The sequence below is a fragment of the Myripristis murdjan genome, chromosome 19, assembly GCF_902150065.1.
Source record: "Myripristis murdjan chromosome 19, fMyrMur1.1, whole genome shotgun sequence".
Classification (NCBI taxonomy): domain Eukaryota; kingdom Metazoa; phylum Chordata; class Actinopteri; order Holocentriformes; family Holocentridae; genus Myripristis; species Myripristis murdjan.
In genome coordinates this window covers 9,923,385-9,941,247 of record NC_043998.1, presented here as the reverse complement: position 1 = coordinate 9,941,247, position 17,863 = coordinate 9,923,385, and the positions used below count along the sequence as shown (strand labels likewise).

At 41.4% G+C, this 17,863-nt stretch overlaps 1 protein-coding gene across 1 annotated transcript in view; it reads right to left on the bottom strand.

Moving 5' to 3' along the window:
• Positions 1 to 1,932: 1,932 nt before the first annotated feature.
• The window catches only part of ngfrb (nerve growth factor receptor b), a 29,586-nt gene continuing 13,655 nt past the window's right edge, over positions 1,933 to 17,863 (bottom strand). Inside the window, exons 4-6 of the mRNA XM_030078671.1 lie at positions 8,546 to 8,783; positions 5,377 to 5,537; positions 1,933 to 4,061 (exon numbers count right to left, since the gene is read on the bottom strand). Of these exons, the coding sequence (XP_029934531.1) occupies positions 3,718 to 4,061; positions 5,377 to 5,537; positions 8,546 to 8,783 (743 nt within the window). The 3' untranslated portion in view covers positions 1,933 to 3,717. The remainder of the gene's footprint in view (positions 4,062 to 5,376; positions 5,538 to 8,545; positions 8,784 to 17,863) is intronic.

The following is a 17,863-nucleotide window of genomic DNA, read 5'->3' as shown; positions in this document are numbered from 1 at the left end:
TCAGTCACAGTTTCTTACAGGGAGACTAACTCAGAGGAGGTACATGAAGCAGGGGTTTAACAGTTGGACTGAGTGATAGAGTTGTGGACAGTTATTGACCTAGGCAACATATAGCAAGGTGTTGAAGTTTAGGACAGGTTATTAAATGATGATGACTAATACTGAACCCATCCATTTAACCAAAATGTATATTTTTTTTTAGAATCAAGTGTCAAAGTAAGATGAAACTGTTTGCCAAATCCCTTACATTCTGTCATAGTAAAGTTGTGTTTGTTTGTGGTTATAGTCGATCACCTGGTCAAACTCAGGGAACCTCTCTTCTCTGGTTAGTGACATAACATCTTGCTGGTGCAATTTTCCATGCATTCAAGACAACTCAGGGCTTGCATTATGTCACTCCCAAATCGTGATGATTCAACACTGAACTTCAGGGGTTCAAGCCTTTCAGCTGAAAAATCAAATCATGATTTGGGCTATATACTATGATCACATCTACTGTATGTCCATGAAGGACAAGTATGTAAATACCACAGTAGGTATGGAGTTGTAATGTATTAAATCATTTTATATCAAAACTCTAATGATGTAATATCTTTGCTATTCAGGGGATATTTTTTCCATTTCTAAGATTAGGGCTCACCAAGTTCTGCGTAGTCTTAAAGGTGATCAATACACCACACTATTGTTAATAATAATTTGTTAACTCAGTATAGGAACACCCCTCCATTTACCTCTCCAACATTTTTGAACCAGGACAGCATTTATATTGTAAGAAAATCCCATTCACATAGGTATTGTACATAGATATTGTACAGGAAGCCTTCCAGGCTTGAACTAAACTCTAAAATGACATATTATTAACAAATGATACAAAAAACAATTTAAAAAATTAAAAAATACTTAAAAAATACATCATCAGTGGACACCTGAAATTATTCCCAGGCACTTGTGATGCAGAATTGACATTACTCACCTACATATTTAAGTGCTACAATCTAACTTAGCAAGACAAGAAGATAAAAAGGAATGATACCATTTACAGTTGTTATCAGGAAATTAAAATATAACAACCTTTAAAGAGTAGAGTGAGAATACCTTCATTCATAACGACACTACTGCTCAAAGCCCAGTGGGCTAGTGGTTAATAACAATGTACAAACTGTACTCAAGAGTACCAGATACACATGGTGGCATAAGTTAGTTCAACATAATGAAACATTTCCTCCTTCAATTTTTTCCCCAAAAGGCAGACATTGTGAACAAAAGAAGAAAAAAAAAAAGAAAAAATGTGAATACTTCTAGAAATAGGTGTGAGGTGAAATCTGGTCCTTTTCTTTAGGTGGCATGATACAATAATGTCATAATAATAATGTTGAGTAAGCATGCTTTGACAATTTAATAATTTAACAATTTAAGGTGTGCAAAGCAACACAATGCAGCAAAGCACATAGAGTAATGAATTGAGGAATGCATGCTACAAACTGACCAATGCAAATGCAGTTTCTTTGGCCATTTAGGTCTAAGTATCATCAAAAATCAGAGAAAGCCAAAGCTTTGAATTTCAGATTCACTCTTTTGCTGTATGCCGTGGTCTAAATTCATTCCACATCCCTTCTGTCTCTAACAACTTGCCTTTTATTCAGAGGTCATTGTTGGAAACAATGAGGAAACCAGACACCCTTTAGTTTTCCTCTGACCTGCTTCCCTCTCTCATTCACCTGTTTGAAGGATTGTCAGCCGCAGGAATCACCGCTTTGGATAAACACGCTCGAGAAAGGGGCGTGCCTTCCTCAACAACTAAAATTTCAAATTGATTCAGATTGTTCACGCTTTAATCGATAAGGGCACAATGCCAGGTAAGGTTGATGTCATAACACAGTCTCTCAAGATACCCTGAGAAATTAAGCAAAAAGATAGAAAACCCTGGATTTCTGTTTTGCATCTTGACCGTTCTGTTCAGCTCTATGTTTATCTACATGTGCATTTCGTCGTGGTATTTGTGCACTGCTTGAGTATGAGTTGCTAGTTTCTACATGCTGTTGCATTTACCAGTAAGATAGCATTTCACCATCCATAACACACAGCAAACATGACATTTAATATAAATTTCAACACTTTTGAAACACTCTCAGCTACCTTTACATTGGCTATTGACCAGAGATTATATAGTAGATCATCCAGCCCCTCATTAGAGTGCTTTATATATGGCAGGATCTTCTTGGCTGAAATTTTGTGTCTCCTAGTATGAACAAGAGAGTGTTAACACATACTGAATGTAATGGATACTGATGTGTGTGTGTGTGTATACCTGTATACGGTACATACATGCATGGTTACATACTACTGTATGTGTGTGTATATGCTTTCATGTGAAGTTATCTGCCTATGTACAGATACGTAGTTGTTACTGGGTGAATGCATTTTGAATACCATGTCCTCTGCTATCTGGGTCAGTGTAAAGGGCCCTGTGTGGGAGCTCCAGTGTTATGCAGATCGGCCTGAGCACATACTGTTGGATGGAGTCATGTTGCCTCGGCCAGCCTCACAGAAAGCCTAGTTGGCAAAGTCCAGCCAGTTGTTATAGCACTTGCCGGAAAAGAAGAGTCTGCGGGAACCATTTAAGACAGTGTTGAATAGCTCGAGGTTAAGTACCTGCGTCACCTAATGTGTGTCCGCCGCCTCAAGTCCTGTCACAGTGTTCATGAGCAAAACACCGAAGTGTCAGCTTAAAACTCTACAATACAATCTACAATAAGGAATCATTTAAAATAACGGTGAATAGCTGGAGTTAAGTTTGACGATCGCTGAGGGAGAACAGGCTCAAATATCCTTGCTCAGGTAGTTGTTTTTGTAAAGATCCAGGTCCTCTGTGGTATGCAGCCAGGTTAAGAGTAAGATTACATCCATAATAGTATGAGGCACAATCCATTTGTCAACTTAAAAAAAAAAAAAGAAAGAAAGAAAGAAAAAAAGTCTTACAATAATTTGGCATGTAAATAATGCTGCTCCTCAGGCATGGGTCTACAGGAGTTTACTCTCCTCTTGTAGCATAAATCAGAAAAGTGAAACTTAGAACACTGAATTATAGATGAAAGTGGAAGGGCATGCAAGTTTGAGAATCAAGAACGGTGAAGCAAATAAAACAAGGTGTCAGAATAAAAGAACCAGGGATCCAGTATAAATTCAAAAAGGCAGCACATTCCTGCTCAGTGTTTTTGTTTGTTTTTTTTTTAGCCCATTGCTACTCCGGGTTTGATGCTGTACAAGGCAGAGAATTGGGAAGCTGGGTGTCGAGTGGTGTGGGCACGTTGGAAACACAGTCTAATCTCCAGGCTCACATCAGAATGACTATATGGTTGTTTCTGACATCGAGGGGTGGAGTTGGAAGAGTTGGTAGATGCTGTCCTTTATTATGGTTTTCACAAGCTGGGAATTGTAAAATACAGAAAGATTGATTACAATGACATCCTGATAGTTACAGCCTTGAGAGAAAGGTTTTGGATGTGCTTACAGTCACTGTTTTTGTCTCATTTGAGCTTCCTTAATGATCAAATGATCTGACTGGAATCGGTGTGTTTGATCATCAGTGTAACTGCTGGCTTCATGAGGGAAAAGCTTAATCAATCAAGCGGTAATAGCATGAATTATCTGGACTGAGGCAACTGAAGAATATTTTGAAGTTAAGGGTCTAATGGCTCCTTCTTTGTTAGGCCTAGATCACACCACAGATGTGGCGGTGGGCTTCGCAGCGCTGGGGCTGAGCAGCAGACTCTGGGCGATGTCGTCTCGGTTGATCTTGCGCAGCGCCGTGCACAGCGTGTCCATGCTGGCGCAGTCCTGGCTCGCCCAGTCAGACAGGAGCGCGCGGACAGGATGCACCTCCTGCCGGAAGCTGGCAATCCGCTCCTCTTCATACCCCAGGAGACCCGCCAGGTTGCACCAGTCGCTGTCGTCCATGTTGTTGGGATCGTCTCCTTCGCAGCCCCTGTACAGCAGCCTCTCGACCTCCTCTCTGGTGTGGAGAGGAAGGAGCAAGCAAGGCTCTTCATCCATGGTGACAACTGTAGGGGGACAAAAAGGCGTTTAAAGGTGCACTTTGCAAAACTGCAAAGAGTCGAGGACCTTTTCAACTCAACTGAAAAGGGTGGAATAAGCACATAATCCATCAGCGTATCAGGTGCAGACTCTATCATCAAATTACATGCTTATCAAATGGTTTTTGTCAGTTGTGTCTTTCCTCACTTTAGCTGACCATCTGCAATTTTACAGTGCACCTGTAAGAAGTATTCATCTCTAGTGTCCACAAAAAGTAAGGGGAATAAATCAGGCATCACTGACTGACTTGTTAAAACAATAATCCATAACATTTTTCATATAGAAACATTTCTATTTTGTAGTATAAAACAACAAATTCACATTTGACATAATTTATATTTGACATAACACAATAATGTTTATGTTTTCTGTGTAAAAATGCTCTGGTACACAGGGGATGCTGCATTTTACATTGTCAGAAGCACCCACAGCAGAAATATGTGGATAACAAGAGTGGTGACAGCTGCAATGTCCAAAGAGACAAAGAAAAGAGCACCACCCACAGAAAATGCAAACTTCATCGTCACATAATCCATGGAAAATGCTGAGCAAAGTGACTGCCAAGAAAACTTCAGGATGTGGAGTGCAAAGCCTCCACATTAGTGACCACTTAGCACTAATAAATGTATCTCTAAACCCAAATAAAATCAAACCTCACAAACAACCTTATAGACTCCAACTTCCAGATATTGCTCAGCGTGGACAGAGTATGCATTAAGCATTTATTTTTGCTTCAACTACTAATTCCTTTTCATGTTGTTTGACATTATATTTTCCTTTCCTTGACATTACCTGGGTGAGCATGTGGTTTTAAAAGTCTTAAATACTCTCAAACTGGTTTGTCAGGGCAGAACTCCAAACTGCCGGGAGCAAATGCCGGCAGGAAACACACACTGTAACACCGTCAGACCTGTTACCCTTGCCTGTTGATTTGTTGCAGGAGGTTTGAAAGGTCGTTTTCAAGGTAGAGTTGACAAAGTCACCAGACGGCTCATTCCTCAGGGGAAATTCTTCCCTTTCAGCTGCCATGGTGGCACTGTACAGAGTGCTGCTAATGTGTACACTGTTAATCCAAAAAATCAGGCAAGCAATCTATCAAACGTATTTATTGTAGACTTACACCTTGGTTTAGTCAAACACCTAGACCGATCAATTAATGGAGGAATTCGATTTCAGTTTCACCTTCTGAAAAACAATTAGAAGAGTGGCTTCTGTGACATGAGACACGGCGCTGCCCTGCTAGTGTGCACGTGTCTGTGGGTTTGTGTGTGTCGGTGTTACCTGTCTGTGCCTGCGTCTGGCCCTGCTGCTCCTGCAGACTCTGGCTGTCCACAGAAATGCCGCTGTCGCTGTGCAGTTTCTCCCCCTCAGGTGACGGTGTCTGGTTCTGGTTGGCCGTGCAGTTGTTGGCTCCTTGCTTGTTCTGTTTACAGCTGTTCCACCTGGTATGAAAATAAGGCAGGAAGTGATAAAAATGCACTTAAAGACATTTGTGAATAAGGCAAAGAGCTGGAAATCAACACGGAGTGGTTGTGGGAATCATCAGCACCAATGATCATTAATTTTGATGAAAGCATTAAGAAACAATGGCTTTAAACAAATGTATCTGCCTGTATATGATGGGGAAGTCATGAAAATACTTTTGGCAAAACTGAATTGAAAAACCTTTATTTCTCACTGATGTCACAGTTGAGTCATTTCCTGTATTTGTGTCATGTGTTTAATGCTGCTTCCCCCCGCATGAGAACAATGCCAGCTCCTGAGTCTATTCTGAGTGCAGATTATGACTCTTCTCAGTCATAATCTGGAATACTGGACCCAATTTCCATGATACACTGAATATTTTAACAGAAAATTGGTCATTTTTGGGCAAAGAAATCAGGAGAAAAGTGATTTTTCCAAAGACCTGCTCTGTTTCTATTAGTATCTCTGCTGCACAGAGGTCTCAAGGGAAAAAACCAAAGCCGATTGCTCCAAGCTACAGTAGGAGACAGGAAATGTATATATTTTTCATATAATGAGTTCAGCTTTTAATGTATCATCTTCCTTTTTTATTTTTTATTTATTTATTTATTTATTTTTACAAATGCATGAGGGTTTTCATAACCAGAAGAGCCATTTACTGGGTTTATGTTTTGGAAAGGTAACTGTGCGTCTAAAACTGTGGCTGTAAGTGCAGTGAGCGTGGATTTGCAGATTTAATTCTATGATACCAGGATAAATCACATGTGACAGTTCCTTTTAAACAGTCTTGATCCTTAATAGTGCCAAGGTAATCCTGCCTGCTGAAAACCAGAGATGCTGGTTCTGGAGAAAATCATCAAATTACATGACGAGGCCTTTCACCACATAAGAATGCTGCTTCTTTTCAGACCTTGGCGATCTTTGTTAAATCCCCAATGGTGGAAAAAAAAAAATGAAACAGGACAACGAGAGAAATTAGAGTTTTCAATTCTTGCGGCTGTAACTAATGTGCATTAAGTCATATTAGACTTACATTGAACTCTGACTAGTAGGAACTGCAACAAGATAGATAGAACTAATCATCTCAGTCCCACAGAAAGACAGGAAACAAGCTTTGAAAGCCTGAAATCTCAGCAGATGGTGAAGTAATGAGTCACTGGTATTGAACAATAATCCCATCAAACCCCCACAAATATGTTTGGAACATTTTGTGCTATGGGGCCATAAAAATCTTACTTATAGCCCCTTTTAATAAAAGTCTCCATAATGTACAAGTGCGTAACTCCAGATCTAAAAACCAAAGGATCTCTTGCCCCCAACACACACACACACACACACACACACACACACACACACACACACACAGAAAGTAGCAGTCACTTCTTGTTCAACAGAGCTGATTGGGATCTACACCTGATATCTTTAAAGTAATTCAATCTAGAAGCCATCTGTCCTCTATTTCTTATCTGCCAGTTTGGATGTCAATAGATGTCTAAAATTGGTTTACAGCAACTTTTAACCGGGCAGACGTTTCAGGTCAGAATCCATTTCAGGTTTATATTGTTAACTCTCGGCAGAGCAAACAACTAAAACCCGCGTGAGGGCTTGAACTTTTGATCTTTTAGCCCACACCCAGACCTTTTAAAACAAGCTTTCGAAGCACACCCTTGAGATTAATAAAGAACACGATAGGTGTGCCTTATCGTGCATATTGTAAATGGGCTGCCTTGGGCTCTGCCAAAAACGATAACCGCAAATGACTAAACTAATTCGCTTTAAAATCAACACTCTGACAAAGGCTTTTTCTTGAACAGTTGCCCAATGTTGTAATAAGTACAAATATAGAGTAACAGAGATAAAGTCTTGCATTGTGTTTATTTTTTGTGAGTTTTATGCGCCAAAATACACATTTTCTACTCAAATAATTTGAGAGATGACGACAATTTGGGCATTCTCTCGGCTTTCTTAAAAGAGTAAAGTGGGTCAATTTTTTTTCCATTCATTGAGGTAGTTATAGAGCTGAATATTTAAAAGACCGCTGTCAGCTCCGATGTTTACCAGACTGTGTTGTGATATGTACTGAATGACTGGGTTGCAACCTTTGCATCGCAGTGCAGCATAGTTGAGTAAACACGCATTCAATATTAAAGTGGTTAACATCGAAAAGTGTGTGTAGGCGTTAACACGGGCGTGGACTTCCAGTGTATGAGTTCAAAACATAGGCAACACGGCAAACCCCAGGACAGAAAGGGAAAGCCTTGTGCTCTCACCCAGAAAAGTGACACATGATTTCATTAAACATGAAACAGGTGAAATTCAAAATCAGATGAGCCATGCTTGCTCCTATGAATTTATTATGTTTTTCACATCCCTGGTCACGTCCTCTCAGCTGTTCAATCTCACACTTTTTGGAGTGTCTGTTTTTAAACCAAACTTGTAATCCCACCGTATTGAAGAAAATCCAGAGATATGGGTAAATGGATGCACTTATAATCCTTCAGACCACAAGATCACATTCTCTAAGGCTTCCTCCAAGTTAAAAACTGTATCAAAATATGTTTCAGCAGGCGGTCAGCTCAGTCCTAACGAAGCAGAACCATGCTCACATTCCTTCAGCAAATTAACAAACTTAAATAATTTGCCCAATGTTCTTTTGCTTGGTAGATGCATCGCCTCAGTGTGGGTTCATGTGGGTTAAGTGCTTTCAACATCTCATCCTTTCTCTATCACACGGGGAAAAAAAGTGCAGAAATTTTTTGGGAGCATGAATACATTTGTTGAAACAGGGCTGAATAAGGCGGATCAGCCCACTGGTAACAAGAAAATGACACTTGATTCAAGAAACAAGTGGAATACCTCATCCCACTGGCAGATTTTTTCACTGGTCTTAAGAAAAAACAGGATTTAAAGAATGAATTTGAGAGTGAATAAGTTGCTAAGATGCATATTTTTTTTCAGTTGAGTATGACCTCTTTTCCCTCCTCACCTCTTGAAGATGATGAAAGCCACGAGGCCAACCACCACGGCAGCGAGGATCGAGCAGTAGATGGGGATAAGTTTGTTGTTCAAGCCCTGGTAGATCAGCTCGGGGGAATCCCCGTCGGTGGTGGTGGTGACGCTGCCTGTGGGCTCGTCCGGCGGGGGGGCGTCCGGCGGGAAGTCGTCGTAGGGCGTGGAAGGCGTGAACGGCCAGGGAGAAGGAGAGATCCCTGTGGGCTTCAGATCTGGGAGGGGAGAAAAAGACAATGAGAGGTTTTGCATACGTTTTTATGAATACAACACTAAAAGACAATATCGAAACAAAGTGCATTTACATTTGAAATACTGAACGGATGCTTACCCAGAGCTGATTAAAAACAGTGAGCAGGGGGTCAGGGTCTTACAGGGCTGAACCTGTGACTTTTCAATTACATGACAACCTGCCAGTCTTGCCACCACTCGGCCAGCTCTCCCTTGTATTTTCAAAGACTTTTTTTGTTTAATGCATTCCTGCCTTATTTGACAGTGACAGTACAGAGAGACTGCAGTGAGGACACAGCCTTGATGTAAGGCCAGCTCTCTTAAATTACTGTAGCTCACCTTCTCCTTTTGCCTGATAATACCCACGTCTCTGTGTGTCGTGTGAGATCTCATTTCAAGTTTGTTATGCCTCAACAGGTTTGCGCAAACACAGATTTGAATATTTACATCCCACAGTTCGGTCGATGATCTCTGAAGCCAGGGGGGGGGGCGGGGACTGATTTTGTTCCCACTGGCTGCGAGCCAAAAGCACTCAAACCAGACTGACAAACTGACACACCTGCACCTAATAAAACTATGTGTGTGTTTATCTGTTAATTATCAGTGCCAAGATGTACTCATGTTCTTTATGAGTTTTCTTGGAAAGAGCAATTTTCACACGGTAACATAAACAGTTAATCCATCTTTCCAGTTCAGGCTGGGCCAAATGTTTGATGTTGCAGGACAGAGCAATGATCCCAGTGTAATTTATCATAATGTTTTGTGCCAAAGGGACCTAAGAAAATGAGCGCTCTTAAAGTACAGTGAAATTATACTGCATCTGTAATAGGCTGAATTACTGTTTGCCTGTAAAACACCATCCCTGCGTTCCAATACCCATACTACCATACTATTTAGTAGGGAAAAAAAAAAGAATTAGTATGTCCCAATACATAGTATGTCAGATGCAGGATGCCAAGAGTACCAGGACATCCGGTCAGATTTCGCAGTATGCATTTCATCAGGATTCTCTGGCCATTCTGACCCACAATCCTTTGCGCAGTGGATATTACGTCACACTGACTGAGCTGCGTGTACAGGCCACGCCCACATACAGAAGACAACACGACACACACATCGCACTCACCTCGCTCAGTGACAGCAGAAGCGACAGAAAGACAGAAGATAAGAAATATGACAGACGACAGCGCAGTATGAAACAGCACCGTCATTTTGACAACAACATTCAAATGTGGCGCTACGGACGGCGGCGGAAGTGAGCAAGAGGGTCGGACTTCAGGGATGATGTATGTAGTGTGTCCCAACAGTATGCATACGCATGCATACTGCATACTACACTCCGTACTTTGTAAAGGCAGCTGCAGTACATACTAAAAGTAAAAACTAGTATGTGATTTGGAATGCAGGGCATGTTCCCTTGTGTTTGGTCGTATAGTATTTTTGAGAACACCTGCTTTCTGCTAAATTAGAGCTGCTATACCTTAGGGAACAGAATTCCCTTTCCCTAAATAATTGACAAGTACCAACTAGTGAGATGGGCCTTCACCAGGGGATAAAATTTGCTGAGCATCACATAGATTCATTCTTTTGGATCGTCTGTTTTTCTGTTAATCAAATCAAATCAAACCAAGACTTTAAAAGGCCAACCATCTAGTAATGAACTGCTGCAGCCCAAGGGTGCAGCCTCCATCAGCAGCAGCAGGTGGAGAAACTTTCTGTCAGTGCTGTGCATTATCGTGCTAAAAGAGCAGCGTTCATTGAACAGTTGTAACTAATGAATGTGAATGGGAAACAGTCCGCAAAACAGTGCGTGAGCGTAGTTCATTTTTGCAGGGGTTACAAAGATCACGCTTTGTTTCACGGCACACAAAGCCAAGCCAATTCAGACAACACAGCTGCTGCTGCATCCCTATGAATATGTGAATGAGTTTTATGAAGAAATCGGCACCAACTCCAGTGGAAAAAAATCGTACATTTTTGTGCTAACTGTGCCTGCCGGGTGAAACGCAAGTCAGTCAACAAATGACAGGGAAGTGGGTCAAAGTAATGACTGGGGCCTGAGGATGAATGGTGGTTGGGTCTATTGATAAAGAACAGCTTAGATCAGCTCATTTAAAAAAAATGGAAGAAATAAACATGAAATAGTCAATTTCTGAAACTGTGTGAACTGAACTTTGAGTTAGGGCTGGGTGATGTGGCCAAAAATGTTACCACAATAAAATGTCTTACTTCAGTTGATATCAATAATGATTTCCAAATACATCAACTAATATTTACGTCACATTTAAAGACTACTTCTTGCTTCTGTGTGAATTCTGGACAATCCAGACTGTTAATAATTAGCATTATGTTTGTCTCTTTATGTCCTCAAAACAACACAGTGTGCAGTTCCTGTGTGCGGTGTGTGTCTCCTCACTTCATGACCTGGCGTGCAACCAGACCTTTGTCTTGCTACACACAATCTGTGTTTTAAATTGATCAGTATCTTATTGGGCATTTGTATATTTATACTGAGGGACAACATATTGTGCTAATTATTGTTATTTATTCATTACCAGGCCCAACTTTGAGCGAGTTCTTGTAAACTGTGAACTTGCACAACACTGCATAACACACATAGCACACACACACACACACACACACACATAACACACATAGCACAACACTACATGCACTGCATACTGTGGATTCTTTGATGCTTTGCCAGCGGGGAGATCTTGGACGCTATGATACGGTTGAACCCTGAGGGCAGAGGAATGGACTATAAGGACGATTTCACTATGGCTGCAACAGCGCTGCGTAAAAGACAGACTGTCCATCCTCAAGCCAAAATCCCCTCCTACGTACACACTCACCACACACACTACATCCCACATCACCCGGTCATTTTCCGAGCTCCCCCGAGTGTCATTAACGAGGGTAAGAGCAAGGCGGCTAGCACGCCCACTCTCCCTGACCATTAACGCTAAGCAGACATGCTTGCAGCGGATGTGGAAACCTATCCTCGCCTGTCATTTACTTACAGTTACTCACATCATCAACAGGAAATCATCCTGTTGGGCTCCAAGGGCTCTAAATACCTCAGGAGAGCTGCTGAGTGAGACATGGCCATTTTTCACTAATGAGGTGAAACATTTTTAACGTCGTTGTTGTTGTTGTGCGAGGCATTTAGCTGAGAGAGTTTTTGAGGATGCAATAAGCACTTTAGGCCCGAGTAACCACAGTCAGTTTGCTGGACATCCTTCATTAAGTTATTATACTGGATGCCCTTAATCCTTAATCATTTAACTACACAGGCATAGATTTAAAAAAATACCAACCATACTTCTTGTCTCATGATGTTCTAGGTGTCATATTTCACTTTACACTTCAAGGAAACATGTTTTATCTATTGATTTATTTATTGATTTATTTATTGATTGATTGATTTAACTTATTAACACAATGGGATTTAACTTATGTGCCTTTTTTAATCGGTTGTACTTTATGGCCTCTTATCTGTTTTTGCTTATGTGGTTTCTGTCTTAGTGTGTTTTAATCCGCTGCAAAAACCAGTTGCCCATGTGGGGACAAATAAAGATAACATTTTTAATTGAGGTGAAAGGCGCATGAAGGTAGATTTCTTTGTGTTGTCTGTAGTATTTATGTGTTGAGCCTTCACACCACTCAAAAAGCTCTGTGCACCCTTGAATGTTTAACACATAAAGATTGAGGGTGTGGACCTTGAACTGCCTTTGGATCTTGATTTTTTTTTTTTTGGTCAGCGTGTCGGTTTTGAGTGCAAGTTGACTACCTTGATGTTATCCTGAACCAACACTTTGTGTGACGCCTGGTTTTGCCTGTTTGTCTGACTGCTAATTTGCTGGCATCCGTCTGGTGCCAAATACCTGCTTTGACTGCGAGGTCAGTGGAGCCTGTCCCGTCCTGCTGTGCCCAATGAGCCGTGTGCTCCTGTCAAGTGACCTGCAGGTGCTTCCAGCCCACTCAGCAGAGCACGCCTTAGCTGCGAGTGACTAGCTCTGACCACACACACACACACACACACACACACACACACGCACGCACAACTACACAGAACCCTTTATGCACTGTATTCTCCTTCTCATCACACTCTCTGTCATGCTCATTTTGACTGACATGACATTATTTTTTCATCTAACTCCTCCGCCATTTGTCTCTTCCACCCTGCTGGTCCATCAGTAGTTAGTCATTACAAATACATGCTCTGCATCTGACGTCTGTTCAAACCTACAGAATTTAATTTTAAATTCCAGTGGATATCCCAAGGTTTCCAAATATACCAAACATGTCTTGTTGAACTACAGGGAAATGTGTATAAAATGATGCACAAGACATACAGATATTTTCTATTTTTTGTCATGCTGCAGCCTTAAAACAATGGCATGTTGGGTCTGAATGTGTCACTCAAAAAGTGTGTGACGTAGCTTCAATGAAGTGTTGCAGGCAGCAGATACAGAATATTTACATGACATCGTCCTACAATAAGGAAAAAACGTGGAAATTAAGGGAGAAGAGGAGTTTAAGAGATTATTCGTGGGTTTAGATATTTGTATGAAGTGTCTATGAAACCCCAGATAAATGCAGATTTGCTTCCGATGACACTCTGGAACGTGTTGGATAGAACTGACAAAAAACAATGAAAATATTGGAAATGTATGCATTTGAATGCCTGGAAGGTAACAGCATCCAAGTTCCTCTCTGGCCTCCTCATTATCACCACCTCCCCTCTCCCGCCCACCCCAAACCATCACCAGTCTGACTTCTCTGTCTCTCTCTACCCCTCCCCCTGTGCCCCCATTATATCCCTGTACCATACTAGAAAGGATACCAGACACCATTCATTGACAGAGACCTTCTTTGTCCAACACAAATGCCCCCCACCCCTCCTAGCCTTTCTAACCTTCCATCCATCTCTCCTCCCAATTTCACCATTGCCTGCGCTCTTACTCACTCCTATCTTGCATTTCCTTTTGTGTCAGTGGATCCTGTGGTCATTTGGACTCCAATCCCCTACCACCCTCCCCCACCACCCTGCTCCATCACCTTTCTGTCTTTCTCTCTTGTTTGCTCTCCCTTTTGCCTAATCTTGCTCTTCTCTTGTTCATCCCTCCGCTCTCCTTTGTGCATCTCCGCATCATCCCGCTGCATTCCCTCTTCCTCTGTCTCGCTGTATTCAACAAGCAGGGGTCCTAATGTGCCTTTGCTGTACCACTGGCTCTGCAGCTCATATGGCATATAGTTTGGCCTCAGAGGGAGTGACCTTCCCCTGCTGAGCTCAGCTTGTTTCCACTGAGAAGCGAGGTGGCTTTTGGTTTCTCAGTCTGGACCCAGGACCCACTCCTTTCACCAGCAGTTCCCTCACGAGTTAGCTCTGAACAGTAGGGTGCCATATCACAATTATTCTGACAGATACAGTAATTGCAACACTATTCATGATCTTCGTTTTAATGTTAATTTTTGCATCCTAATTTTCATTTCCACTTAAAAAGTATGAACATATGCTGATATGAGTTTTGGTAGCTGATCTGTACCTAACAAAGATGTTTTCTAACAATTAATGGGCCAGGCCATCTCTGCATACTTCATTTGTAATAGGATTTTGTCATTCATTTTACCTTTTTCAAAAAAATTGCAGCTCCTGTGATTTGAATATTGCTCTTGACCATACTGAGATTTTGATAATGACATGGTTAATTGTTCAGCGCTAGTAAAAATTCTTCCTTAATATCGTCATATCTTTAATCCTAACATTAAAATGGGACAGATGTGCAGATGTCATATTGGTTTTGCAGGTACATAATTGTGTTTGTTTCATTGTTTAAAACGCCATTCAAGTTAGAGATAAATGTTCCTGCGGTCAAAACTTGTAAACTGCATGTTACTGCGATCATAAAACCGGAAAGGCATGGAACTGACAATATAATTTTAAGTCAACTATAATTCACAAGCACACACCATATATTTACTGTTAAGTGTTCTTTAGTTGTTGAAATGACTGGAAATTTCCATAAGGCTTTATGTGTTAATGACTAACACATTACTGGAAATCCAGACACACTTGTGCTTGTAAACAAGTAATTATACAGAAAAATGCTTTGCTCTGTTTCTGTGTGTGGTGTAAGTGGTAAGTACATGCATGTTGTGAGTGCATGTGAGTGTGTGTAAGTATGTGTGTGTGTGTGTGTGTGTGGTGGTGGTGGTGGTTGAGGGGTATTCTGCAGCAGCCACACCTGAGCCAAACCTGTCATTCAAACCTGTCTCCAGACTGCTGTCAACAGGTGTTCCTGCAGTTTCAACACACTCCGCTGTGTACTTTCAGCCTTGAAATTTAAACAAAAGGGAAAGGGAGGAGCTTCTGACACAAGTTGGTTTTTATACGTGTCGTTACACATGTCACTACCGCAACTGTTGCCAAGACTTGCCTTCAAAACCAGAACTGTCTCTCAAGGATTTTTTTTTTATGTCTAAAATTGTTAAAACAAGCACAAGAGAAGGAATGATTGAGGATTAATAAGAGCGGATGTTTTTTTTAAATTTTTAATCCCTGTCTACATTCATGATTTAGGATTCTTTTCTTTTCTCCTTCCCGTGTCTCTTTCTCACACTTCCTCCTTTCTCCTTGAGATGTCTCACTTTATTCCTACCTCACATGACCCATCTCATTTTTCTGCCCACGTGCTGCAGACTGAACACACCCCTGCGTGTGCATGCATGTTTGTGAAGATGTATGTTGTGTGTGTGGGGGCGTCTGTGTATGTGTGTGTGTGTGTGTGTGTGTGTGTGTGCCTGCTCTGCGGCAGAATGTGATCAGCACTCGTAGAGGTCAACCAGAGAAACCCGAGAATGAGGAGGAGTAATTCCATCGCTTTTATCGACCAGGCCACATTCTCAGCGTCTGTTCCCACTCTCCACTCTTTTAGGCTTTCTCCATCTCTTTCTTTTCAGCCCATCCCTCTCCTCTCTCTTTCTCCTTCTTATGCACCGTTTTACTCTTGTTTTTATTCTTATTTAGCTTTGGTTCCCATACATAATCCAATTCAGTTGTGTCTGTGCTTGTCATTCTGATCGGATTTTTTGTTGTTTTGCTTCTTGAGACAAGCTATTCTATGCAACTTGATCTTGCTTCCTAAAAAGGCCAAATTTGTATTTTGTTTCTTTTCTCTGAATTAGGTGCAAAAAACCCCAACAAAGTCAGTTAATATCAAGCAGAATACTTTGACTGGTTATGTATTTTTAACCAAGCTAGTTTGTGCGCACACACACATTCACCTTTATAAATTTAGTGGAATAATGACACAACTTTTATATCTGAAAGTGGAGAAGTGGAAAGCCAACAAAACCAGCTTTCATCGCAGCACAATACAATGCACCAAATGAACTGATAACACAAAATTCCTTGAAATTCCCCCCAAAATGCTACAATGCAGTAATTCAGCTCTTGATCGTTATGGCAGATTAGAAGATAAATATCACTGTGGGTTAGCCTGGCATGGTAACAATTCTCCAACACATCAATCCTCATGAGGATAAAACCTTGGCTCCATGAGCAGTGCGTTTGGCAGGGAATGAACGGCACGAGCGAAAGCACAAGTGTTGTGGTCACCCTTGGACCAGACCGGCTCGCCCGTGCCAAAGCACCTCCAAAAATTCCCCCTGGAATGTCGAGAGGCAAATTCCAGGGGAATGGCAGGCGGCTTCAGGAGACTGAGTCATTGCCACAAGGGGACGATTCTTTTTTGCATGCAGAGGAAGAGGCATAGGACTTTGAAACTTCCTTCATCGTCACAATGCTCATACTGTGTGGCGCAGGGAGCAAAGGGTTAAAGACAGAAGGTCAATTCTGGCCGTCGAGCCCGAGTGAGTAGAACTGATATAAGCCTGTGTGTCAGTGAGGGCTAAGCTATACAATGAGTGACTGTGCATATAAAGACAGTGAATTGTGCTGTTGGGCCGGGGTTAGGGATTCTTCACCGCTATTGATGTGGTAATGCTTTGGACGCAGGGTTTCGGGAATGTCGACGGCATCTGCCCTTTGTCGTTTTTCCCATATGTCTCCATCTCTGCATTCCTGTGTCAGATGCTTGCTGTCGCTGCACGTGGTGTGTTGTATTTACTGTAGACAGACACAAACAAACGCCCCCTCTCTCACTCTCTCTCCTCCTCCCTTCCTTTCTCCGTTTTTCCTTCCATATATTAGTTCCCTCTGTTTTTCTGTCATACTTAAATACTGGTTGAACTGCTTTTTTCCTGATAGGTATGCACCAGATCCAGATTTTTAAAATCTGGCTAGATCCCGGATACAGCTGGATCCTAAAAATGTGGATTTCTGGATTCCAGTTCCTGGAAGTAAAATCTTTTTTTTTTTTTTTTTTTTTAAATATCGCTGAAATCTTATCATGCTGCATTTTGTCTTGTAAAAATGCCTCTTCAAAGTAAGAAATGTCAATGTCAGCATGCATATTCATCTATATAGGAAGAAGATGGTACAGATTTCCCAGGGCCAGGTGCAATGGATTTTAAACATTCATTTGTGTGTAATGTGTGTAGTGTGTGTAATAAATTTGTTTAATTTGAACAAATAATAATGTACTTTCACTTAAGCAATTAACCGAGCAGTTTCACCCAGCCTCTGTTGTTATTATTTGCTTTTATGCTTACTGATTTTAGTGTCTGATTGGAGTCATGCTGCAAGTCAAATTTCCCATGTGGGGCAATACAATCAAAATCTGAATTTTAATTACATGGATTAGAGATTGTACTTACTTATAACAGAAATATAAGAATATCTGCTCCAGATCTGGAGAATTTAATTTTTTTTAGGATCCGGACAGAACCTGAACCCCTGACAAGGGCCGGACCCAGGCTAGTTCCTGAATGGTGCATCCAGGGGTAAGCATCCCAATTTCTAAAGGGCAGCCTGCAGATCATTAAGGTTAACCAAAAACGGGATGGAAACAGTTCCTACGCCTCCTTACTCTTTCTGACCCACCAGTTCAACAACAAAATGCACTTGGCCCAGCTGCCCTCCTGCTTTCAACCCCAC